General features: G+C 42.1%; 1 protein-coding gene across 2 annotated transcripts in view; it reads left to right on the top strand.

The window, feature by feature from the left end:
• Nucleotides 1-27597, top strand: part of ankrd13c (ankyrin repeat domain 13C) — a 108046-nt gene that overhangs the window by 64064 nt on the left and 16385 nt on the right. For both annotated transcript variants that reach the window (XM_060940868.1, XM_060940869.1), the window contains exon 4: nt 24370-24455. In XM_060940868.1, coding sequence (XP_060796851.1) covers nt 24370-24455 — 86 coding nt within the window. The remainder of the gene's footprint in view (nt 1-24369; nt 24456-27597) is intronic.

Below are 27597 nucleotides of genomic sequence, written 5' to 3'. Positions count from 1 at the left end.
GTCGCAGTTCTACTACGTCACTGCCTTGAACATGCCTCTACCCAGGGCCGTTGGAGATGCTCAAAGTTGATTGGCTCCCGATTTTTCGGGAGCTTGGAAGAGCTGGAGATAGCTTGCCTTGCCAGACTAAGCTCGCAACAGGCCCTCGTGTTGCGTCACACTTAGGATGGGCGGGCCCAGGCTACCGCAAACTAGCATTTACTCCGGAGTAAATTTCTTAAACCACCTCCCGAGCAGGGTTAGATTTGCACCGGTTTAAGCAGCTTTCAGGGGCTACACCGGTATAACTTTGTACCGTGTGAACACTCTACCGGGGCAGCCCCGGTGCTACACCGGAGTAAAAGTTGCCGTGTGAACACCCCTTAAGATCCCTGGTCTTGGCTACAGGAGTGGAACCCAGTGTGGTCTTCTGTTTTTCTGTTGCATGCTGAGATGCTTTTCTGCTCACCGTGGTTGTAAAGAATGATCATCTGAGTCACTGTATCCTTCCTGGCAGCTCGAACCAATCTGGCCATTTTCCTTTGACGTGACTTAACAAGGCGTTTGTTTCCACCTACAGAACTCTCACTCACTCAGTGGTTTTTTTTTTTTTTTTTCTTCTTTTTCGTACCATTCTGTGTTGAGACAGTTGTGTGTGAAAACCCCTGGAGATCAGCCGTTTCTGAAATACTCAAACCAGTCCGTCTGGCTCAAACCAGCACCCATGCCACAGTGAAAGAAAGTCACACTTTGAGATCACGATTTTTCCCGTTCTGATGTTTCGACGTTAACGTTAAGCCTAGGTCACAACCGGACGTACGATTTTTTGGCCGTGCGATTTTTGGCGTTTCCCAAATCACTGCATTTTTTTTGTTCATGGAGAAAGATGCGCGTTGGCCGTAAGTTTGTCTTGCAACCTGAAAAACACGTAAGCGCCCGTAGAGTTTGTTTGACATGACAAAGAACCTCTGCGGCTAGTCTACGGCTCGAAAATCAGCACATCACACGCGCGCTTTCCGTGCGTTTCTTGCATTTTTTGCACGTAGACCGGCCGTAGGAGCACGTACGGCCGGTTGTGACCGAGGCTTTAATTAGCTGAAGCTCTTGATTTTGTAGTGAAGTAGGGCTTAGCATATTTCAGAAACCCGCCAATGGCAACATTTATTTTAATCACCAAAGTAATGGGTTTTTTACTCGCAGTTGGTGGGTGATTAATTGATGGGTGATGAAGGTTTTCTTATCATGAAAAGCTGTTAGACCGTGTTCTCCTTCAGTTACATTAAATAAACATACAGTACCTGTCAAAAGTTTGGACATGCCTTCGAATTAAATTTTTTCTTTCCTGTTAATTGAAAGACACTTTGTCTTAAAGCTAGACTGACCTTTCAGAGTTTTCAGGTTTAGGTCGTCATAAGAATTTTCCCCGACACCCAGTTATTTTTGTTTAGTGGACCGAAAGCTACTGAATTCGAATCACAGACTTCCAATTTTATTCGTTTTTTTTTTTAATGGAACAATTAGGCCACACCAATTCAATTAGTTGGTTCTCGGAATTGCCGCTCGTAGAAAATGCAAAATGAAAAAAAAAAAATCGAAATCAAACTCCCACCAACAGAAAAGGTCATGTGACATGAGGTCACGTGACGTCAAAAACCAATCAAATCGCCCCTTTCACTTTCGATAAAGACTTGTGTAAGAAACATGCCTGTGGAGGGGAGTCCTGCAAAGCCTGCGTTTGTGATTGTTAGGATATTCAGCGAACAGAAGCGTAAAATCTTTGGCAGGTGTGTTGAAATTCTGTTTACTGGTTTGCCTGTATTGTTTGGTCTATTTCCACCACTAATTTTACCATCAGAGCACTTTTAATTTTATTAAAATATTTAATTTTATTAATTTTAACCAACTAATTAAATTGGTGTGGCCTTAAAGGAGAACTGAAGATCAGTTCAGAATGTCAAAGCGACGGCCGTAAACGAGATTCGTTGAGACCTGTGCGAGACATCGTCGGATGGAAGTAAAACGTACAGCGGAAATCAAAGTGACCGCGTCTGCCAACGTCGTCAAAAGACGCACGTGCCGTTTTTCGAATGCTGACGTAATCAAGCCGGAAGTTTTGTTTGTTTTGATAGCAATCAGGAAAGTTTGAAAAAAGTCGTCAGTAATCGTCATTTAAACTCGTTTTTGTGCAATACTTCGTTTGGAAAACAGTTTTCAAAATGGCGGCACTGACGCTTGACGTTTCGAAGTCTCACACAAGTCTCATGAAGATCACGCAGATAAGCGACGCCTGCCGTGGACCAAACGAACTAAATTCAGCACGGCTAAAAACCGAACAGGCCGATAAGTATAATATTTAATTGCAATTAGCTGCCAATACGAGTCACGTTATAAGGTTACTAAAACCGAAAACGTAATTGAATAACACGTTAATTAAGAAATAAAGCACATTTAAAAATGACTTCTTCAGTTCTCCTTTAATTAATTTAGGGCCATGTGGCCCTAAATTCGCCGCTATTATTTCTTGCTTCACCATGACGCAAAACAATAGACTACATCTTGCGTCATGTGATGGGCTTTCCCTGTTCGCACAAGGCATTGTGGGAGAGGAAAATGGAGGATGCAAATGAAACATGAAAGACAGACGACGGTAACGGAAAGCGAGAAGAAAAGACGTTAAATGTTATATACGAAGGAAAGGAAACGCCGGACCCAAACTAATAAATATCGGCGGTCAGCGAGCACCTCGGTGTGATCAGCTGTCCGTTTAGCGACAGAATGATGGAACTGTCAGTGTACGGTCAAAGTAAACCTGTAGGTGGCAGTAACGCAACACCGTGGATGCCAGCTGCCGTAAAACCCAAAAGAAGACGACGATGCTGAAAGGTAAACCTGCATATGCGCACACGGACTTGCTCTGTCCGCTTGACTGCACGAAGCGAGCGATTTCATGCACATTATTTGCTCGGGAATCCGCTCAAATTAAATAACTTCCCAGCCACGGAATGGCCTGGTGTTTTTGAGACATTACAGAAATAAACATCCATCACAATGACAATTTCAGAAGGAACTAAACTTCACCGGTTTTATGAAACCAAAAGGCCGTCTAGCTTTAACAGTAACGATTCTGTCGGTTCTCTTTACTTAATTGAGCGGCTCTTGACTTAATATAGATTACTACAGTTGTGGATGGAATAGGGCTGTTTTTATTTTTTTAGTATTTGTATTATTTACTGTTTGATCTCAAACGCATTAAGAAGGCAAGAAACTCGTCCACTAATTAACTTTTGACGAGACACGCCTGTTAATTGAAAAGCATTCCAGGTGACGACCTCATGAAGCTGGTGAAGATAACGCCGATAGTCTGGAAAGCGCCATCGGGGTTTTGATGTCTTCAGTATTGTTCGGCAGTCTGGAAAATAATCAAAATGCAGAACAATCTCTGAATGAACGAGTAGGCGTGTCCAAACTTTTGACTGGTACTACGGTACATGATTACAGAAAGCATCACCGTATCAGCAATTTTCCTTCATTAAATACGAATACCTTTCAAAAATCCGTTTATTAGTCCTCCATTATGCAGAGTTGTCATATAATATCCAGTGAATGAGCTGTGACTGGAGAAGAATTCAATAATTCAACAGCGCTGTTGTATAAAATATGCATATCACGTTGTGAATTTTTTTTTTAACTCCGTTCCAGCTTGTCTGTGTGCATGAATGAATAATTCGTGTGTCTATTCTAACTCCAGTGGACACTAAACCGTACACACGAGAGCAAAAAGTCAGCGCCGTCACTTCGAATAACTGTGCATCCCACGTGTTCTTTCGCCTTTTTGCTTCGCTTCCCTGGAGCAAAACCATAAACGCTACTGTACATGTGAATGTTTTCATCGCCGTCCGCTGCTCTGCCTCAGAACCCTGACCGAATTAGAGCCGAGATCGCAAGAGCACTGTCCTTTTTGCTTCACTTTGATGTCTGCTCTACATTTGACAGCAGATGTGTTATTCGATCCTCCCACATCTGCGCCGAGGATGAGCGCAACATGTTCTAATGCGGTCTGAGAAATCGGGCCGAGTTCAGAGGCAGGCCAGGGCACTCTCTTAGAAAATAAAGTACAGTCGAAAATCCCAAAGAGTTCTTTGTCCTGTGCTGTTGAAGAAACTTTGGAAAGGTTCTACAGAGCAGTGACAAATTTAAAGGAGTAAACAGTTGGTGCATTGGTATGCAGTATGCTGCCACAAGAACATCTGGAATGCTGCTTGCGAGAAGTTCTGGGGTTGGACTGGAAGGATGGAACATCTTTTCTTCCAGAAGATATTCCTGTTGGTCCAGAGGTTTTCAAATAAGTGGAGATCTGGTGACTCCGAGGTAGATGTGTGTGCTGGGACTAGAACGTCGCAAGGACCAAGAAAGGCCGGGTCTGTTAACCTGAAAGCGTATATGGCGCTCTGTGCTGGGTTCAGTTTATTCGTGCCAGGATCATCGTTGTGTGTGTGTGTGTGTGTATACTGTGGCCTGTAGGACTTAAATCATTTTCAACCTCAACAAACTACGCCGCAATCCTGCGATAACTATTTATTTTTTACTTGCGCATTTTCTTCGTTTGCAACCACGTGACCAAAACTGCTCGCGTCATTGACCGCCGCCATGTTGGAGGAAATACAATATATATACGTGACCCTTCACCGAATCCAGGGACACATGTCGGCCGAAACGAATCCGAGATAATCGCAAAAGAAGCATTTTTTTTTCGAAATTTGTGATTTTTGTTTTTTTCCATCATGTGCAAGTTGAGATCTTGAAGAATGCAATCAGTATTTCAGATAATAGATTGTTTTGTTGGAAAAGCATACATTTTTTGTTGCAAATTGTCTCGTTTTTGTCAGGACTGTAGCCTGCTGGGGGGTGTGGGTAAATTACCATATGGGCCATTCACATGATGATTTAAGTCTTTTGGTTTTTTTTTTTTGCGAATCAGCTGTATGATCCGAGCTGAGCGCATGGCTACTTAACCTGCATAGAGGCGTGTGATTTCACTATGGAATGAGCAAGTTAAACAGAGCGCAGAGGAGCTGAAACACCGCGAAGCAAACAGACACACGGTATTTACATCGGAGATCACCATTTCTAGCAAAAAAAACCGCAACCTCGTTTTCCAGATTGAATGGAATACTTGAATGATCGGATGATACACGGACCGTTCTAGGACTACATTCCATCGGAGGCATTGGTGTGTGCAAGGCGCCGTTTCTCTTTCTGATGGGGTAAGTTTATTAATCTAAGGCTGTGTGGTTATTTTTGCATGTAACGGAGAGTGTTGTGGTTTGGTTAAGCCTAGGTCACAACCGGACGTACGATTTTTTGGCCGTGCGATTTTTGGCGTTTCCCAAATTGCTGCGTTTTTTTTTTGTTCATGGAGAAAGATGCGCGTTGGCCGTAAGTTTGTCTTGCAGCCTGAAAAAAACGTAAGCGCCCGTAGAGTTTGTTTGACATGACAAAGAACCTCTGCGGCCGGTCTGCGGCTCGAAAATCAGCATATCACACGCGCGCTCTCGTGCATTTCTTGCGTTTTTTGCATGTAGACCGGCCGTAGGAGCGCGTACTGTACGGCCGGTTGTGACCGAGGCTTTACATGAAACTAGCTTTGTGTTAGTTGTGTCATCATTGTGCTATCTTTCTTTCTTACGGTGTGAGTAATTTTTCAACCACAAAACGTTAAAGTATACTTTAGGACTTATTTTTGTACTTCATAATTGTGTTGGGCATACTTTGCATGGAAGGAAAATTGACGTGGTGATCTTTGTTTACATGAAAGTGGCATCGTGCTAGCTCGTAGGGGGTAGGGCTTTCCTTAATGTCATGCAGATGAGCACTGTTATGTGCCCGCCCTACACCCAGAGTAGCTGAGATGGAAAACTTTGAGGGCGATTTTCTCCCTTTCCTGTTTTAAGAAGTATACACTTTCAAAAGGCCACACATTCTTCAAATATTGTCAGATCTCTACATGGAAGGCATCATTGGAAAGCTTAGAAACTGTACTTTCTGAATCTGTCAATAACTCAAAATGCCCCCGGGCCGACATGGGTCCCTGGATTCTGTTTTCTGACACACACACAGGGGTAAGAGTACAGACTGGAAGGTAAAGAAGAGTTACATTTGGAAGCTTGTAGTCATTTCTCAAATCTATTTCTACACCTGCGCTGAAGCGGGGGGGTGGGGGGGTTATACCGGTTTACCTCTGTCCATCCAGCCATCCATATCGCCATAATTCCGTCCGTCGGAAACACTTTTTTTCTCAGCAACCACAAATCATAGCCACTTGGTGCCAAACTTCAGCTTGGGGTTCTATACCGTGTGTACCGTTTTCAGGTCTGTCGTACATCGATTTCCTGTTTACCGACTGAATGCATTTACAAAACGTATAGCGTGGATTTACACAATTTTCGTAACACTTCTTTCAGCAACTACAAATCGCAGCTGCTTGATATTTTTATACCCCCACTCTGAAGGGCGGGGTATACATTGGTTTACCTCTGTCCGTCCGTATTTCCATGTTTCCGTCTGTCCGAAACACCCTTTTTCTCAGCAACCACAAATCATAGCCACTTGGTGCTAAACTTCAGCTTGGGGTTCGATCCCGTGTGCACCGTTTTCAGGTCTGTCCGACATCAACCTCCTGTTCACCGACTGAATGCATTTACATAACATGTAGCGTGGGTTTACACAATTTTCGGAGCACTTTTCTCAGCAACTACAAATCAGACCTGCTTGATATTTGGTACGGAACTTCAGCTTGGGGTTCGATCCTGTGTGCACCGTTTTCAGGTCTGTCCGACATCAACCTCCTGTTCACCGACTGAATGCATTTACATAACATGTAGCATGGGTTTACACAATTTTCGGAGCACTTTTCTCAGCAACTACAAATCAGACCTGCTTGATATTTGGTACGGAACTTCAGCTTGGGGTTCGATCCTGTGTGCACCGTTTTCAGGTCTGTCCGACATCAACCTCCTGTTCACCGACTGAATGCATTTACATAACATGTAGCGTGGGTTTACACAATTTTCGGAGCACTTTTCTCAGCAACTACAAATCAGACCTGCTTGATATTTGGTACGGAACTTCAGCTTGGGGTTCGATCCTGTGTGCACCGTTTTCAGGTCTGTCCGACATCAACCTCCTGTTCACCGACTGAATGCATTTACATAACATGTAGCATGGGTTTACACAATTTTCGGAGCACTTTTCTCAGCAACTACAAATCAGACCTGCTTGATATTTGGTACGGAACTTCAGCTTGGGGTTCGATACCGTGTGCACCGTTTTCAGGTCTGTTGCACGTCGACTTCCTGTTCACCGACTGAATGTATTTACGAAACTCGCAGTGTGGATTTTGACGCTATTTCAAAATGACAGTTTACCAGATTGCTATTTGAAATCCCTGGGGAGAGACACCGCTCTTTACTTACTTTGTTTCAGGGTTCGTTATTTGTTGAAGTCAACATTTATAATAAGTGTCGTATTCCCTCGATCGCTTGCATTCTGATATAAGCGAGCGCGGGGGGATACGTAAGTGAGCAGGAGCTCAAAAGATGCGTCAAAAGATGGATATCGAACACACTAACATGTATTTAGTTATAAAGGAGCACTCACCGGGTGAACAGGCTGCAGTATTTAAGGTACAGGATTGACCATAAATCTTGTTCGATTAACTCTGTGATTTGTTTGGGAAGACTCTTCAATAAGTTTGCGTTTCTTTCTGCGCTCTGTTAGCCTAGCATTTCCAGCTACCGCTTTAATACCATCTTTGATTTTGTTGTGGCTCGTATTGTGTTGGAGCCCAGTCTGGATCTGTAAAATTGTAGAGATCAGCTGGTTTCCCTCATGGAAAGAAAAAGTAAAATAAAAGCAGCGTCATCAAAAATTACATGCAGCTCTTTTTAAAACGAAATAATCGTAGAAGCCTTTGATTGTCGGCTCACACACTCGATGATCACAGCGAGTTTCTGCAGGCTGTTCAACGATCCAGTGTTTCTTCTATATTGCGATCTTTCATGAATAACTAACTAATTCGTAGCACTTACCATTGATAAAATGTTCACAGCAGACTCGGGTGGTTTTTGCTTCCTCGTCGCTTCGATCAGCCCGGTTTATGTTGGACAGCCAATGGCGGCTACGCTCCGTGGACAACTCTGGTGGTTCCCTCCCCAGTTTATTTTTATTTGCTGGAATTCTAAATAACTGAAGTCCATTTGTCTCGAATAGAGTTGTGCCCACATCCAATTACAGCACAGAGGAGGCATAGCGAAGAAACAAAAGGAATTCTTGAGCGTAACAACTTCTCAAGCATATCTTCTAGAGCAGGGGTTTTCAGAGCGTGGGAGAGTCAGCCCCCCCCCCCGGAGAGCAAATAAACAACAGCGCCCCCCCCCTTACAATTTTTGTTGTTGCTATACTTAATGTTCCATTCGTATTTTAAAAAATGGTTGTTGTACACATTTTAATTTTTTTCTTTTACACATTTTAAACATCTGTGCTTTTTTTAAAAACATCGTTTTACACATTTTAAACATCTCATAGCATCGTTAGCTAGCACCGCTTGGCAGACAACACACTGTGGCATTGGAGCATCTTCAGATCCAGTCCATGAAAATCCAAACCTTAAATAATCGTGGTCATACTTCCTTCTTTTTTTTTTTGCTTGGCCCAGACTCTGTCTCCTCACTCACTGTAGCTTTAGGTACTAAAAATCAATCCATTTTGTCTCTGGCAAAGGCTCGCTGAAGTTCGCTAAATGTCTGCAATAGTAACTTATTCTGGTTTATTTTTCCTCACGTTGCGCCCCCCCGAAAGAACTCTGGCGCCCCGTAGGGGAGGCGCGCCCCACACTTTGAAAAGCCCTGTTCTAGAGCAAATGTGCGCCTCATGAGTTTGTGTTCTCCTCCAACATGGCCAGCTTCCGGTTCAGAGCCTCCTGCATAATTAGCTATGATGTCACATACATACAAACGAAGAATAACAAACTAAGTTCATGTCCCCTACCTTTAGTGACGACGACTCAGGCCAAGTTTACATTAGACCGTATCTGTCTCGTTTTCTTCGCGGATGCACTGTCCGTTTACATTAAACCGCCTGGAAACGCCGGGAAACGGGAATCCGCCAGGGTCCACGTATTCAATCCAGATCGTGTCTGGTCCGGTGCTGTGTAAACATTGAGAATACGCGGATACGCTGTGCTGAGCTCTAGCTGGCGTCGTCATTGGACAACGTCACTGTGACATCCACCTTCCTGATTCGCTGGCGTTGGTCATGTGACGCGACTGCTGAAAAACGGCGCGGACTTCTGCCTTGTATCACCTTTCATTAAAGAGTATAAAAGTATGAAAATACTGCAAATACTGATGCAAATACTGCCCATTGTGTAGTTATGATTGTCTTTAGGCTTGCCATCCTTCCACTTGCAAGTGGTAAGTGATATGCGCTGGGATCACACACACAGCGGCTCAGTCCCGAATCGTGGCTCGTGCGCTTCACTCGCGCGCTCTGTGAGCTGCACAGGGCCGGAGTGCGCACCCTCCAGAGGGCACTCGCTGTTCAGGGCGGAGTGATTTGGAGCGCAGGATGCCTGCGGAGCCGAGCGTATCCGTGTATTGGCGTTGCTGTGTGCACACTAATCGTTTTAAAAACGTTAATCTGATGATCCGCTGATACGGTCTAATGTAAACCCCACCTAACAATAAGTAATCAAGTCCATGGTCAAGTTAACAATACGTGTTAACGTCATGAAACAAAGGCTTAACGAGCCTCGCTCACATGTTGATCACGGGCAATTATCGAGAACGGCGATCAAAGGATCCATCAAAGGACAGAATGACTGCTGATGTCGCTAAACTTGGTGTATATTCTGGACCAATTTCGGGGGTTTTTAATATGAAAGAATGTCCCTTTACACACTCATCCAGAAGGGTAATTTTGCACAAGGCTATCTGTCTACAGCAGAAAAAAATAAAATAACAAAACGCGTCTGGAAAAATCCCAAGGGAGTCTGGAGCCAGATTCGTGACGTCACCTGCGGAAGCGCCAGCAGGTTAGTTCACATGTATCAAGGGATCTGCGTGTCAGGGCTTGAGATCTTGGGACCTGTCAAACACAGTAAATGTATATACAACCCTGCCTAGCCGCTTCCATGTGTGTAGCTTATGAAATCTTTCTCCTACGGTAGCCAGTACTCTTCTAAATGATGAAATATATAAAATACATAATAGTAATTAGAAAAAATATGATTTATGTAACAATTGATAGACGAGCATTGATGTATGAATCCATGGGTTTTAGAAGCTGAAGCTTTTAGCGGTCATCATTTCAATGCAAAATGGCTAGCTGCTGAACTTGGTCTACACAGACTGTGCACTGAATCCATGCAAGGTCTCTCTGCCTGCTGGCGCTTCCGCAGGTGACGTCACGAATCTGGCTCCAGACTAGCCTGGGCCCGCCCATCCTAAGCATGACGCAACATGAGGGCCTGTTGCGAGCTTAGTCTGGCCAGGCAAGCTATCTACAGCTCTTCCAAGCTCCCGAAAAATCGGGAACCAATCAACTTTGAGCATCTCCAACGGCCCTGGGTAGAGGCGTGTTCAAGGCACTGACGTAGTAGAACTGCGACCGGAAGCCATAGATTGTTTACAGAATCTATGCCGGAAGCGCTTCATTCACGCTTCCGCATCTATTACGCATAGATGCTGTATTGAAAGCATTCAACGGGAAGTTCTCATTGAAAACGGAGCAAAGAGCAGCCCTGGAGGTATTTATTGAAAGGAAGGACGTTTTCGCCTTGCTCCCGATCGGCTTCGGTAAGAGTTTAATCTACCAGTTAGCCCCGTCGCGTCGCATACGTCAGAGGAAAGAGTGATGTGATTGGTTTAAGCTTCGTCACAGCCTTTTCTGGCTTCGACCAGTAGCAAACGGGCATTTCAGGGAGGCGGGTCAACCAAGGGCTCTGGGAAACGGTTGGGCTTAATATCTTGGCCAGACCAATAGCTCGGAGAGCTTTGCAGTCGCGTTAGCCAGACTAGCTCCAGACTCCCTTGGGATTTTTCCAGATGCGTTTATTTTTTTCTGCTGTAGACAGATGGCGTTGTGCAAAATTACACTTCTGGATGAGTGTGTAAAGGGACAGACTTTCATATTAAAAAAAAAAAAAACGAAATTGGTCCAAGATCTGCACTTTAAGGATGCTTATGTTATCTTTCCCTGTCTGGAATTGCAGTACAATTAGGAACGTAATGTCATTTATTATGTAATATCCTAATTAGAATGTCAACATCGGTGTCAAGGATTTCATTATTACGTTTGTCATATAACCCCTTGAGATTTTCAAGCAACAAAGAAAATGTGTTATTTACCAGCTGGGAGGTCCGTATGGTGAAATACCGTGACCGAGATCTTGAAAGTACTGAGCGAGACCCTCTGGGTCGAGGTCAGTATTCAAGGCCGAGGTCACGGTATTTCACCATACGGACCGACCTTAAGCAGGTAAATAATATATTTATTTTTTTCTTTAGCAAATTCTAACAGAAAACGAGAGCGCCCGAAAGGGAAAACCGAGCCGAGCCGCCATTTTGAATCCTCATTCATGGCTGTAATGCAAATTGCTTCCTCCTCGGTATACAAGTGCACTTCCATGGCAGGAAAAAAACTACATTTTGCCACCTATGTAGTCCCCTATTTATACAAATAGCAGTCATTCAGGATTCAGCCATGTTTTTGCTCGGCGTTAGCAAGTTAGAGGTTTTTAACTTTCTCCTGAAATGTTTTCTTTTATTTCTTCTTCCTCAGGGTAGTAAAACTCGCTTTCGCTGTGAACACTGTTGTTATCGCTATCCATGCTGTAAAATTAATGCTATTCTCCTGAGAAATGATGGCAGAAATGTATAAGATTTTTGATAATCTGATAAATAAATCTCATCTCATTATCTCTAGCCGCTTTATCCTTCTACAGGGTCGCAGGCAAGCTGGAGCCTATCCCAGCTGACTATGGGCGAGAGGCGGGGTACACCCTGGACAAGTCGCCAGGTCATCACAGGGCTGACACATAGACACAGACAACCATTCACACTCACATTCACACCTACGGTCAATTTAGAGTCACCAGTTAACCTAACCTGCATGTCTTTGGACTGTGGGGGAAACCGGAGCACCCGGAGGAAACCCACGCGGACACGGGGAGAACATGCAAACTCCACACAGAAAGGCCCTCGCCGGCCCCGGGGCTCGAACCCAGGACCTTCTTGCTGTGAGGCGACAGCGCTAACCACTACACCACCGTGCCACCCTGATAAATAAATCTTGGGAAAAAAAAAAAAAAGATAAATGTTGACAAAAAATGCTACCATGTTTGTTGTTGTGAACGAGCGAGTCGCCAGAGGTCCGTAACCGGGGTCTGTACCGTAGGATACGGACCCGCTCTCCAGCCAATCAGAGCACAGGATTTGGACCGCGAAAAAATAAATGTATTTATCTTCCTTTCTATCAGACAATCTTTGACATTCCTGCCCTTATTCGCCTCCGTGCAAGCTTAAATACATCTGATATGTGATGTTGGGAAATGTGATCTGGAGATATGGGAATTCTGATCAGTAATCTCCTCTCCATACTGTCTGAGATGGCAGTGTCGTAATTCTAGATGAACTTCAGACATTTCTACTCGCCAGTGGAGCATGGACCGTTTCAAACCTTATGATGATGTACTGTATGACCAAAATGACATTTAGTGCTAATGTGGACTGGCGTTGTCTCTCTGTTTACTTTAATGGTTTCCCAATAGTGCGTATCTGTAGATATAACGATTACAATAATTTGGTATTTTGAGAATTGTGTTAATCATTTGTTTTGTGGAAAACAAACAAAGCAAAAACCAACACCCGGAATCCTCAGTGACAGTGATGCTGTTTTTTCAAGAATAGTTTTCCTTGCACACATCTTAAGAAGTATTGGTACCCTTCAAAAGGATATGTTTAAAATAATAATAATAATAATGGTATGAAATGTGGAAGCCATGGCCTCATGGTTAGGGAAGCAACTTGGAGACCAAAAGGTTGCCGGTTTGATTCCCTGGACCAGCAGGAATGACTGAAGTACCCTTCAGCAAGGCACCTAACCCCGAACTGCTCCCCAGGCTGCTCTGGGTGTATTGTACATTGCTCTGGATTAGTGTCTGCTAAATGTCTGGTATGTAAAATAAACATTACACCATTTTTCCCCCCTTCATTACTTAAAGGGGAACTGAAGCAAAGTTTTTTTTTTTTTTTTTTTTAAATAATCAAAATTCTATTTCTCATTTTATTAAATATCGGAATGCATTTTTGATCGCTATTTTGTCGCTGCTATAGCAAGTTATGAGTGTTTGAAATATGCTCTGTAATATATCAGTCCATATGTCAAAGCAACGGCTGTAAACGAGATTCGTTGAGACCTGTGCGAGACATCGTAGGACGGAAGTAAAACGTACAGCGGAAATCAAAGTGACCGACATCTGCCAACGCTGTCAGAAGCCGCACGCGCCCTCTTTCGAATGCTGACGTAATCGAGCCGGAAGTTTTCCCTGCGTCCGAAATATAGGGCACTATATAGCGAGGACGCCATTTTGTAGTGCTGTCAGAAACCTTAGTGACGATTATTTACACCCTATATAGTGCACTCAAAGTATCCCACAATGCATCACGAAAAGTAGTGGACAACCGATGGTCACTAACCAAAGCGATATATCCCATCATGCATTGCGGTCGCGCTGAAAGAAATAAAATTAAAAGCCTCAAATCTGATTCGCTAAAAGGCAGCGGCGAAGAAGGAAGAAAGTATTCAGCCTTGATTTTAAAAAGAACTGAAAAATGCAGGTACTTTGTATTTATTAATGTGGGAAATACACTCAGTATAATATGGATTTAAAGTGTTTATTTATATATATATATATATAATATGAGTGATTCCACGCTTATGGGTACTGAAATGGGGACATGAACTTATTCACCTAAAACCATTTCTTTTTTTTACCATCAGGTCACAAAACATGTAATCTTTAATGAATGATATGTTAAAAGATAACTTTAATTTTCTGAGATGTAATAAAAACATATTTATATGCCAAAGTGAAGCCTATGAGTTCCAAAATGATGTCTGTTACATTACTTCTGTTACGATTGTCCATCTCGCGTCTGTTACAAATTAATTACAATCTAGCTATATACCATGTTAATCTTATTGAAAGAATGTGTATGTTTATTCTACTACACATGTTTATTAATTATATTTGCTAAAACATCACCTTCCTATGTTTCAAAAAGTAATTCTACATTGTTAAAATTGAGAATATATATGTCCACAACACTTCTGTTATGTTCTGACTTTGGCATATAAATATGTTTTTATTACATCTCAGAAAATTAAAGTTATCTTTTAACATATCATTCATTAAAGATTACATGTTTTGTGACCTGATGGTAAAAAAAGAAATGGTTTTAGGTGAATTTTTTAAAATAAGTTCATGTCCCCATTTCAGTACCCATAAGCGTGGAATAAGATAATTTACCAGCTGGGAGGTCCGTATGGTGAAATACCGTGACCGAGATCTTGAAAATACTGATCGAGGCCCTCTGGGCCGAGGTCAGTATTCAAGGCCGAGGTCACGGTATTTCACCATACGGACCGACCTTAAGCTGGTAAATGATATATTTATTTTTTTCTTTACCAAATTCTAACAGAAAACGAGAGCGCCCGAAAGGGAAAACCGAGCCGAGCCGCCATTTTGAATCCTCATTCATGTTGTAATGCAATTTGTAAATTTATTTGTTTTAATTATTTATTTGTAAAGTATTTGGAATATCTGCTAAAAATGTTTTTGCCACAATCTAGCCTCAGGTGCTGGCATGGCATTTAAAAAAAAAAAAATTTAATCCCTCACTCCTTCCCAATAATGATGAGTGGTAAAGTAATTTTTGAACACAGAAGTTAGCTTATTTCTCTGTAGCTGCTTTTGATAATAATAATAATAATAATAATAATAATAATAATAATGCAATCCATTGTACTTGGAACTCCAAGTCAATTTCCGAGTCATCCGTGCTTGGAAAACCGCGGATGCCCAAAGCATGGTCATATTTGTAATGGCTAGTCTCTGAATTTGATAAGCATCGAAAGATGATCTGTATTAAATTATTTTTTTCTCCATGATTAGTGATTGGAAACTACGTATGAGAGAAATAAATTACTTTCATTTTGTTCGTCTTTGCTTAAAAATCTCTCACGATGGTCTCGTACGCCTAAGACCTGATACAGGTAAATACAAATTCCAAGAGGGGTTACAAGAGCTGTAGTAAATAGTCATGTCTGAATGGCGATTAAAGGATAAGGCAACTTTTGTACAAAATCACCACAAATAGATAGATAAACATATAAAGTAATCGATCATGGAATTTATAGAGAAAGAACAGACCGCATAACAGTATCTTTTAACTTTTAATAATATGGGCTTGCGCTGAGCTCAGCGAAGATGCATTCCGCCATATTGATCTACTGCGTGACGTCATGCGGCCCACCACTGAAAAGAACTCTTCAGTGCTTCATGGTAATAAGGTAAAAAAACCAGTACAATCGCTTCTTCAAAGTTTCACCAAATGGTTTTATTTATGCAACTTAAAGCTCATAATACTGTATAACTTTGGTCGAGTAAAAACACGGAGCAAAAACATGGCTGAATCCTGAAGGACTCCTATTTGGATTTGTCCTACCAACCCTACTGCGCATGCGCGAAGCGGCTCGGCTCGGTTTTCCCTTTCGGGCGCTCTCGTTTTCTGTTAGAATTTGGTAAAGAAAAAAAAAATTATTTACCAGCTTACCGGGTCCATGAACATAAATCTGACAGCTGACAAGGTCGGGATATAAACGAATCGAATCCAAGCTACCCGCCGGGACTCCTACTGTCATCACAGTGATCCGTTTGTAAACACTGTTTTCATGGGCTCAGTGACGTCACAGATCAGAGGGAGGCGCGTTAACGAAAGATTCTGATTGGTTTATAGTTGCCCATAATCTCAAAATGGCTGACTCCTCCAACTTCGACTCCTCTGTGTCAATTCATGATTTCAAAGTTAAAAATATTTTTTCATGTTCGATATATATAATGGAAATAATTAATGGAATTGATTACGTATATGTTTTTCTCCTATTACACACCTGGTTTTGTGGAAAAACGGCGTTACCCTTTAAATATGGATGTGAAAGTTCGTGATGAAAGTCAGTCAGTGACAGTTCATTGATTCACTTAGTGTCCTTTCCTTTCCAAGCTCTCTTCTCAAAGCGCTTGGCTCTTCCTCTTTTTTTTTTTTGTCTTCCTTTCTGTCACTGTCTCTCTTTTTGCATGTCATAAGTGCACTTCTGCCATTCCGGCCTCTCGGTTACAGTGGCCTTCCATGTGTGTAGTGCCTCACCACGTTTCAGAATATCCTTGATCATGTCTTTGTAGCTAAGAAATGGATGACCGATCTTTCTCGAACCTTCTGCAAGTTCACTATAAAAGAGTGCTGTGCTTTGACTGACCGGCCATCTGGTAAATGTGCAACATATCCCACCCAGTGCAGTTTTTTTTTTTTTTCTGATAACTAGTATATTCTCAATGTCTTCAAACGTAATGCGTTGTAGAACTTCATCGTTTGTGATGTAGTCATCCCGTTTAATCTTGAGAACAGATCTTGGATGATTCTTCAATGGTGGTATAAAGTCCAAATCTTGCTTCTGTGCACCATTACTGGAATAGCACACTGGTTGTAGACTTGAAGTTTGGTTTCAGTTGTTAATTCCCTAGAGTTGAAGACAATCAAGCTGAACCCAACAGAATTAATTACGTTATAAGTTTAAACTTTATAAAACTGTTAAAACACCTATATACAAGGTACATATAAAGTTAAATCAAGTTTTACCAAGTATTATGATATTGCGCAAGCTATTTCCGGTAAAATCGCGCGCTCTGATTGGGTCTTTGTCGGTCAGAATTTTTCCGTAATGCCTGTGGGTGATTTACGGACTTTCTTTCCAAGGCACCGATTTTCAGTGTTGCCAAAAAAAAAAGATTAATTGAGAATCAAAAACAAACAAGAGTCAGAGTTATTCAAGAAATGAGCAACGAAGAGCGTTCAGAAACCGCTAACAGAAATTCAGTTTTGAAACCGCTAGGCGTTTATTCTGCATGCGTGACTCAACTACGTTACAAATATGACGTGACTGAAAGCAGCATCACACCTCATGATAATGAGCGTCTATTTTAATCTTAGAAATTAAAAAAAAAAGCCATATAATAAACTCCTGGTTAACCTCATTTGCTCGGTCTTTACGGGAAAATATCAGACCGAGGTCTTGACAGTACGGCCCGAGCCGTATTTAGTAAACGATGCAAAGAGAAATCGCTTTACTGCGACTGTGTGCCACCATATCATTTTGACGTCAAGTGTGTTTGTGTTGGAGAGCCTGAGCTCGGGAGATGATTCCCGAGTTCCTGACCCAGAATTCTGTGTTGAATGACCGCTTCATTACCCTCCTCCCAGCCAGAGGTCGGGTTTTTTTTCCAAGTTCCAAGCACAATACAATGGATTGCAGTCTAAGGCTGTTGGTCAGGCTGTAATACAGTCTGGATGCGTCCAATAATTCTTCATCTCATAACATTAAGGAAAAGAAGTTGCATCAAGGCCTCATATATGGATATAAAGGTGCAAACGCAATTCAAAACCTGCTCGTACTACTCCCAGTCAATTCCTTGTTTATTTGTGGAAAGGTTTGGTTTTTAATTTTTTTTTTTTTAATACTTTCTAATCAGAAGCAACCTGGCTTTCATGATGAGCTGAAAATCCGTGTGATATTGATTTGGACGGATTTTGGGATTTGCAAACCAAGAGAGGCCTAAAATGAAACGCTAGCCCAGGTGCGCACAAGATTGCTGGAAAAAAAAAAAACGCTCGTTTTTCCTTGATCAGTTTCACAACTGTGTTCCCTACAACAATCCGAAATTGTAATTTGGTGGATATGTACACCATGGGATCTATTACTCTTTTTCTGAGCTCGCTCTGCTTTGGAAGGGAAAGTCGACCTCAGATGGAGGTGATTGTGTTCGCGAGCGTCATTCCAAGCAGATCTGGAGCACTACGTCTGGCGACAGGATTAGCACGACCAGCGAGGTTCTTAGCTCCCTGCTAAGCTCTTGAACCGTTTATTAAACATTCGGAAGAGTAAAAACCTCCTCCTGCTGGTATGTCAGTTTGCTTTTATGCTGTTTGGTAAATGGACGTTTCATTTATTTAAATATTTTGCAGTGGGAACCACTGGACGTTGGCCTGTGAGGAATTTTCTGCTTTTTTTTTTCATATGTTGATTTGTTTTTGTAGCTGTATATTTCTGGGTAAGATGCATTTTTATTTCAGAAATTCAACCACGGGGGGGAGAGAGACATGGAAATGATGCTCACTCTGGGGCATTTGTTGGCAGATGGCAAATTTGTGGCCCCCTGTCGAAGGATAGCAAAGATAACAAACCGCTCCTGTCGGGTCACATCACCTCTGATTAAGCTGCTTGGTTGGACAAGGGCCCATATGGGCTTCTAATTTCTAAACACTGGCTGAGTTCGGAGCTTGGCACAGCCTTGTTCTGATGTTTTGCCACTTTGTACAACCACTCAGGTCACACGAGCCAAAGCCTGGCAAAGAGTGTTGCACTGGCGATGAGTGAGTGCCCAATAGTGCGCTACATCTGTGGATTGGACTTGATTGGAGCTTCTGAACCGATCTTGCCCACTCTGGCACTTTTGTAGCCACCTTGATAGATTCTAGTGGACATTATTTGTACTATTTTTAAGAAATGTATTGTTAAAAAAATATTCCTGAGCAGGATAGAGCTTTTCCAGAAGATGCATGAAGGAATTTGTGCAAATGTCATGTAATGCCCCAACTGCTCTGATGTTAATAATTCCTTTTCTTTGCCAAGTGAGCTTCAAATTTGACTTCTCGCTCCCAAACGAGTCACATAATGCCCAGTCTCCGAGTAGGATTCCCATGGACTTCTACTCCCAATGCACACCTCTAGGCCAAGGAGTGTCCAAGAGTGGGCAATGTGTACAAAGGAGCCCCCAAGTGTATAGTACATCATCTCAGCTTTGTCTACCCAAGAATACAGTACATCATCTTCTTGGCTTTACCTACTGAGGAGCGCCCAAGAGTGTGGTACATCGTCATCTCGGCTTTCTATACTGAGGAGTGTCCAAGAATACAGTACATCATCTTGGCTTTGTCTACTGAGGAGCGCCCAACAGTGTGGTGGTACATCGTCTTCTCGGCTTTGTCTACTGAGGAGTGTCCAAGAATACAGTACATCATCTTGGCTTTGTCTACTGAGGAGCGCCCAACAGTGTGGTGGTACATCGTCTTCTTGGCTTTGTCTACTAAGGAGTGTCCAAGAATACAGTACATCATCTTGGCTTTGTCTACTGAGGAGCGCCCAACAGTGTGGTGGTACATCATCTCTGCTTTGTTTACTGAGGAGTGCCCAAGAATACAGTACATCATCTTCTCGGCTTTGTCTACTGAGGAGTGCCCAAGAGTGTGGTACATCGTCTTCTCGGCTTTGGTCTACTGAGGAACGCCCAAAAGCGTGGTGTGTCGTCTTCTCGGCTTTGTCTAAGAACGCACTACATCTAACGAGATCCTCAAAAGAGTGGTTGATGTCTAGCAAGAAGGGACCAGGATTGAATTACTTCTAGTAGGGAGTGTCCAAGAGTGAGCAGGGCCCATCAAGAAGCAACCAGGAGTGTTCAAGATTTGGCAAAGTCTAGCAAGGACTGCCCAAGAACCTTCCATGTTGGAAGCAGGTTGTAATGGTGCTTGAGTCCACCATGCATGACTGTTTTGCCTTGCGTGCCAACCTACGGTACGTCTAAGAACTCGCTGCAATCCCATGTTTTTCTTTGTTCGCCTAATCTGCTTGTTGGTCAGTATTTTAAACCTCAGAAAATGGTGAACCTGCAGAGTGAATGAATGTTGTCGAATCACATTAAAGGCCCCCGTCACACTTGTTCGGAATTAGCAGGAATCAAGCAGAACCAGCCGGAATGAAAAACGTTTAAAAATTTGTGCCACATTCGGGCGGGAATTTCAAACTGACCAACATTCTTGCAGCTTTGTAAGAATGCCGTTCGAATACTTAGAATGCGCTTTGAACCCGCCTTGAATGATTCTTGCACATTCCAGGTGTATTAGCTTTCAAATGTAGTTGGAACACAGTAGGAATACCTAGAATGCAGTAAGAATATTGAGAATGCCGTACGAGTGCGGTTCGATTGCTGCCCGAATACCACCCCAAGTCTGGTCGGAAGGTGCCTCGAATGCTGTACTGATTCACCTCAAATGCAGTCAGAACGTTCCCGGAATAGCCGCCGAATATGTTTAGAACGTCTAAGAATTCAAAGAGAATGCAGCTCGAATACTTAGAATGTACTTCGAATATCCCGGAATATACGAAGAATTTTCATTCCGACGGCATTCCGGCTCGTTCGAGGCAAATTCGGGACATTCTGGCAGGACTTGAAGTGGCTTGCCATTTCGATTTTTCCCTCGAACGCGATCAGAACGTTTCGAATGCTGTTGGAATGCCGTAAGAATATTTAGAATGCAGTTAGAATACACTTCGAATGCCGTTCGATATTTCTCCTCTTCGAATGCACCTCGAATGTTTTGAGCACGAGCAAAACTTTCGGGCCGGCCGCGAGAATGGGCCCGAATGTTTCGAATGCACTCAGAATTTTTAGAATGCACTTCAAATATCCCAGAATATACAAAGAATTTTCATTCTGACGGCATTCCGGCTCATTCCGCCTCTAGTGTGACTACCCTATTAGTTTTGCGTTTTTTTTTTTTATTATTTCCCTTCTTTTCTTTTTTCTTCCCGCCAGAAGGCCAGTCTTTGCTGCCTTGTTTTCATCCACCCAAAAAAAAGTGCTTTTTTTTTTTTCACCTCCTGCTTTGATTGCTCACCAAGGTCAGCTCAAAGAACTCAAAACTTATGTAACGTTATGGATTTTTTTTTGTGTGTGTGAAGACTGTCAGACGATCAAAGGAGGGTTTTTTTTGTTTGTTTGTTTGTTTGTTGGGTTTTTTTTGTGCTGGTGATGTAAGTGAGCTTCATTCCTTCCTAAATCCACGACGTATCCCGTTTATACCTTAACTGACATCTGACGCAAGTCTAGCTCTGAGCAGATGCTGAAACGTCCAAACTAAGCGTGTAATTTCTCTGGACTTCGGTGCAACCGAGTTTATTTAAAAGCAAGCTTTTTATTAGTTCCCCAGGGTTCCTCATCACAGGGTTGATAAGCCGAATGCTGTCGAGCTAAAGAGAGCTCCTGCTGCTGCTGTTCTGTTCCTGGATCTTGCCGAGGTCATTAGTTTCTTCCGTCTTTTCCTGCTAAATGTCATTTATCAGAAACCTTAACGCTAATTAAAGCTGAAATGAGAGCGAGAGTTGAAAGTGGCATTTTATTAATGTGATATTTCTTTAAACTGGTTTGGATGACTCACTAGGCGTAAAAGATATGATATGATTTTATGATAGTCACGATACATTTAACCGTGTGATGATTAGAAGCATCACTTTTTGCAAAATTAATTTCCTAAACTGGAACTCGGATTTACGGAAGCTAATTGGACATTAAAAAAATAATAAATTTCCCCTCCCCCATGTTTCAATGGTTTCCAACTTTGTCAGTAGAACTAAACATTGATGCCTATATAATATTTTTGACTTGTACCACAGCCTCGATTCTGATTGGTCAGAAGATGTTGGTTAATTTTCTATAACTGCAACTCTGACTGTCATTCTGGCTTCAAGGTTCTTCATTTCTATAGCCGGCGTATCAGACGCTCGCTGGTGAAAAATTGTCCACGCAGACGCTCATCTAAAGCTGGGCATGCACTGTGTGATTTTTTTTTTTTTCAATCGCGGTATCCAGCTGCTGCTCACACTGTACGAGTGAATCGCAGGGGTGAACAGCACGCAGCTTACGATTCCTGTTCTCACACTATACGATCCGATGCTCAGGATCAATCGGGAGGAAGGAAGTCGTGAGGTGTTAATCGCTTGTCATTACCCCATGTATACTACACGATCCGAGACGCACGATTGAGCCAAAACTCGGCCCAATCTCCAAAATAGTCGCACGAGTGAAAATCGTGTCAAAATCGGGCCAAAAATCGCACAGTGTATGCCCAGCTTAAGTTTCCAAATCTGTCATTGCTTCACTCTTGAATATTTTCTATCGTGAATATGATCATTAAAACGCTTATAATTTCTGCTTTCCAAAGAAATGTATCTGGTTAAGATCTGTTCAGTACTTTGGGAGTAACGGCAGGTTGAAGTCGGTACAACAGAGTAAAAACTCTGCTCGCGTGACGTCGGGAAACTGCCGGTGCTTTTTCTTTTTGAGTCACGGGAAAGCGGTCAGGCTCTCTCTCTCTCTCCTGATCAGTTTCTGACTGGATTACTCGTCAATATCAATCAGATAACTTTTATAGTGATGTTCTCTCGCTCTCACTGTTTCTGATGAAGGAGTCAGCAAAATTTTTCATCTGCTAGTTTTGATGTTCTGATTCACAGGAGACTTTGAAGTGAGTTTTCATAGCTTTACCTACTTATTTTTTCAAATCAAACTGATTCCTGTAAATAAATAACTGTTTTAGAATATAACTGGAGTTGTTTTGATGAAAAATATTGAGATCTTCGTGGTCGGAATGAGATTTTAAAAAACCAGAAGTCAGAAACGCAAGTGTCGATTTCAGCTGAGTTAATGTGAATTATTTATTGGATGTGGATCAGACGGTTTTTTCGAGGTTCGCCTTGAAAGTGATTATTAATCGAAATAATCATTTATATTCTTTCATATAAACACTAGTAGGTCCTGCTTTTGAGAAATACAAAGGCCTACAGAGCACAAAGAGGGGATTAGAAATCTTTTATTTACTTTTTTATTGAGTGTACGGATTTAACATTTTTACCAAATTAGCATATTAAGTACTAATTTGCACAACTGGTTTTTGCTAATTTTTCAAATTTTGTATTCAGTATACAACCATCTATGTGCTGCCAGTGTCCATGTAAATATCTTGAAAAGTATAGAAAAGTTATTCAGAAAAAAAACATTTGATCTCATTGGTTAATGAGGCCCATTTTGGACCATGTGACCCTCATACAGAATATTACAGCAGTTTAATAAAACTTAAGCCGTATTTTCAATCTTTGATTTGTAATATCTCAAGAACGGATAAACACATTTTAATTCTGTAAAAAGTACATTGTTCAGCATTCAGTTCCGAATTCAGTGTCAAGCAAGTTGGGTCGAATTTGAATTTTCACCTGATATGCCTATCGAGAGTAACAACTTTGCAGAAGATCTGTGTGGCTGGCGTGCCATATAAACAACAAAAAAAAGAAACGTGCTTGTTGATGTGGTCAAATTTTGATTTATGGAAGGCGTCTCCAGCGTCCGAGGTAAAGCGCTAACTTTTTTTAAACATTTTTTTAAATTTTCACACATGGGGGCAAATCTTCAGGTGTTTTAAAATCCAGGTGATAACAGGAAGTAACGTTTTCGCAGACGTTTCACATCAGAGGTAGCAGAACTAGATAAAAAGTATTTCTTTAATAAATAAATTTGTAATCATTGGCAAACTGATGTTTAAGAGGAATAAAACACTTCAAATAATCAACTTTGGGATGATGACTGACAGGGATTCAATCACCCCGTCTCTAGTATTTTATTCCGTACATATCGCGGAGCAGTAATTGAGCTGTACGTCGTCGAAGTTACATGAAGATTGCATTCGGGAGCATGACTTCATTTGGAAGTCCTGAACGCTGTCATGCTGCTTACCCAAAGATTGATTTTTTTTTGTGCATTAATGGACCTCATTGAACTTGCAAACAAATGCACGGGCATTGATCCACCTGCAGCCGTTAGCTGAAGGGCTTCGGACTGTTAAGCTGATTTTCCGATGCAGTTCCGGCCACTGTTGACCCGTTGGCACTTTTCACACGGCTGTACTAAGCCCAAGATGGGTGTCCATGCTTTCTCCAAATATAGTTTATTTTTGTTTGGGTTAGCCCAAGTGAGTGTGTTTATTTAAATCTGCAAGATAAATGTGATATCTTTATAAAAAGACGCTAATATCCAAGCGCTTTGGTGAAATTTTATAGGATTTTAATAACCGTAAAATGTTGTGCTTCCGAGCTTACTGAGCATGTGAGAAAGTCTGCGAGCTGTGCAGTGTGAGAAGCGTCTGACCCGAGTGCACGTCTTTGTGTTTGCAGTCACAGCACTCTTGCGGAAGCTGAAGCAGCAGTCCAGAGAGAGCGTCGAGGACAAGAGGCCTCGGCTCCTCAAAGCCCTTAAAGAGGTAAGCAAATCTCTCACACACTCCCGGTTCAGCTGCGAGTTTACGTCCAGTGCGTAGTGCACGAGACACAGAGCGCAGGACGAGTTTAGTTTGAAAGCCGAGCACGTAGCGTGATATCTGAAAAAGCTCCTGCTCTCTCTTGTGCACCCATGGAGCTGCTCCAAATTCCTTTGGGCAATCTTTGGTTTGATGCAACGCAACACACACACACACACACACACACACACACACACACACACACACCTTACTATTCTTGTGGGGACTTTCCGTTGATATTATGAGTAATGCTGTTAATAAATGCATTATCGACATCTCGTCTGATCTGATCTGATCTGATCTCACCCTAACCTCAGAAACCAAAATGAAATCATTCAGCTCATTTAGTTTCAAAAATAAATAAATAAAAACCTGGCTGGGTTTTTTTTTTTTTTTTGTAAAAGTGAGTTTTTCCTCATGGGGACCAGCCAAATGTTCCCACGAGGTCAAAGTTCAGATCAGATATTCCTATTCTTGTGGGGATATTTGCTCGGTCCCCACGAGGAAAACCACAAGCCCCCCCCCCCCCCCCCCCCCTTCATAAAAGAGCTGAACGATTTCCACCATGATAAAGAGAAAAAAAAACAAACAAGAAATTCTGCTCAAGTTCAGAGCGCATGGTAACCAGGGGTGGAGCTAACAACACTGTTGCTGATTTTAACCAGTCATCAACAGTGTTGTTAGCTCCGCCCCTGGTTACCATGCGCTCTGAACTTGAGCAGAATTTCTTGGAAACTGCATACGGTGTCGTACAACAGACTAAACCATGAACACCGACAAATATGTTTAAAAAAAGAGACAAAAATAACATTTACTTAACCCACAGCATTGTTTTTAATAATCATATTGTCATATCACTGTTGTTCAGGTTTGGAAAGCGCAGCTCTGAAAAAGAAGGGATGTTTAGAAACCTCCGGAAAACATTTTGGAGATTCTTTTGTCAAATACGGAAGCCGAGAGAGGCCCTTCATATAATCCTTTTTTTTTTTTTTTTTTTTTTTATTCACCTTGTTTTCCCGAGATAACGACATAATTAATTCGAGATCTCGAGAAAACAAAACCGTTATTCCGAGATCTCGAGAAAACAAAACCATTATTCCGAGATCTCGAGAAAACAAAACAATTATTTCATGATCTCGAGTAAACAGCTGAGAAATGGTTCATTCAGGAACACCAAGAGACTTGTGATATGCTGACTTTGGGGCTATTTCTTATTCTGTATAGACGCAACTTTGGTCATTAGAATGTCTGGAATAATCGATCACCTAATAAGGCAATATTTTGATCAGGGGTCAACACAGGGAGAGATTGCATTAAGTCTTTTAATAAGGGATAATTTCAAAATTAGTCCGCGGCACCTCCGCAGAAGACTGGCCCGGCTTCGCCTCAGCTCTGCTAGAAATCTCAGCTGTTTTCTCGAGATCTCGAATTAGTTGTGTTGTTTTCTCGAGATCCTGAATTAATTAATTATCTCGGGATAACGAGGTGAATAAAAAAAGGATTATATGAAGGGCCTCTCGCGGCTTCCGTAGTCAAAGATGCACTCGGGACACAATTTACAGAAAAGTGGAAAAGGTCCGGGGTGTTTTACAGCATACAAGGAGCGGCCACACAGTTTGTAGTACACATAGTGTGTGTGTGTGTGTGTGTGTAATGACACTTTTCCTTCTTTTCATTATATTTGACGGAATTTAGTTCAGTGCAAAAGTTTACACCCCCTCCCTCTTAAACGAAAATGGGAGGAATTACATTTGTCGTACCGATTATAGACCTATTCAGACCGGATTAGTTTTGTGCGTGTTAGTGTAATTATTTAAATAATATTGTCTGGCTTTGAGTGGTCGATCAGATATATTCCATTCGGCTAGCATGATATTGAACGAGTCGAAGACGTGGAGCTGAACGGGATATAGCCGATAGACCACGAATGAGCGCCGATGTGTGACGTCGTGTTGTCTTGACAACGTGCAATATTATGACAATACTGCACGCTCATTCTCTATTGGGGAGAGGGGCGTAATACACGGAGGATAAGCGATATGGGAACAATATTGCATGCCATCAATAAACCTGCTAGAGGGGAAAAGAATGCATGTTTTTATTCCATGGAAAAAGTGGCCTGTATGTCTAATAATAAATAATATTGGCTGGCGTTGTGTGGTCCATTCAGCTAGCATGATACTGAACGAGTCTTCGACTCGTTCAGTATCATGCTAGCTGAATGGAATATATCTGACAGAAATATAAATCTAAAACGTCGGAGAAGTGATGCTTCCAGGCGTGCTGGCGGCGTCGAGTTCTTAGCACAGGTACTGCCGACTAATATATTCTGGTCATGTGACCTGTAGAATCGCTGATCAAGCCTAACCTTTATGGCCACATCCACTGCAACACAGGTTTATAATAAAGGTGAAAATGATCAGTATTTTTTAGTAGAATGAACCTGCCGATATCATGAAGCCACGCCCATCTCTGACTGTGATTTATACGGAGATCATGTGTACTCTGCGAATTGTTCATAATGACTGCAGACTTCCTCCAGGAACACTAATTAAGACGCAGTATGTTTGCATGTCGTCCAAATAATACTCTTACAGTCGAAATGTTAGGGTCACCCCCACCTCCCCCCACATTCCTTGTCATTATAGTCGATGAAATTTTAAAAGCGTTTTGTCGACGAGCCCGAGTCGTTTCATTGAGCCCTGAGGGATGAGCTGGTTAACCAAACACACGATCGGATGAACAGCGTTAATCCAAGTACTTCCTGTCTGCAGAACCTCACAATCGAGCCACGCACCTCAACCTTTATTTTCATTTGTGATCGTTCCAGGCGTCTAACAATGTGGGGGGGGAATATGAGCAGGTTTTTTTTTTTTTTTTTCTTCATGGTCAGGCCGGTTCTTGTTTTGAACTGTTGTGAAAAAATGTTGTTTGTTATTCTGAAGCATGGCATGTTTAGTGTGCCGGGGAGAGAGAGAGAGAGAGAGAGAGAGAGACACACACACACACACACACACACACACACACACACACACACACACACACACACACACACACACACACAAACCCTTGGGAAAACTGCAATTTTCAGCATCTGCTGTCTGAG

Source organism: Neoarius graeffei, chromosome 15 (genome assembly GCF_027579695.1).
Source record: "Neoarius graeffei isolate fNeoGra1 chromosome 15, fNeoGra1.pri, whole genome shotgun sequence".
NCBI lineage: Eukaryota > Metazoa > Chordata > Actinopteri > Siluriformes > Ariidae > Neoarius > Neoarius graeffei.
The sequence above is the reverse complement of the archived record's forward strand: the minus strand, read 5'-3'. Positions and strand labels throughout refer to the sequence as shown.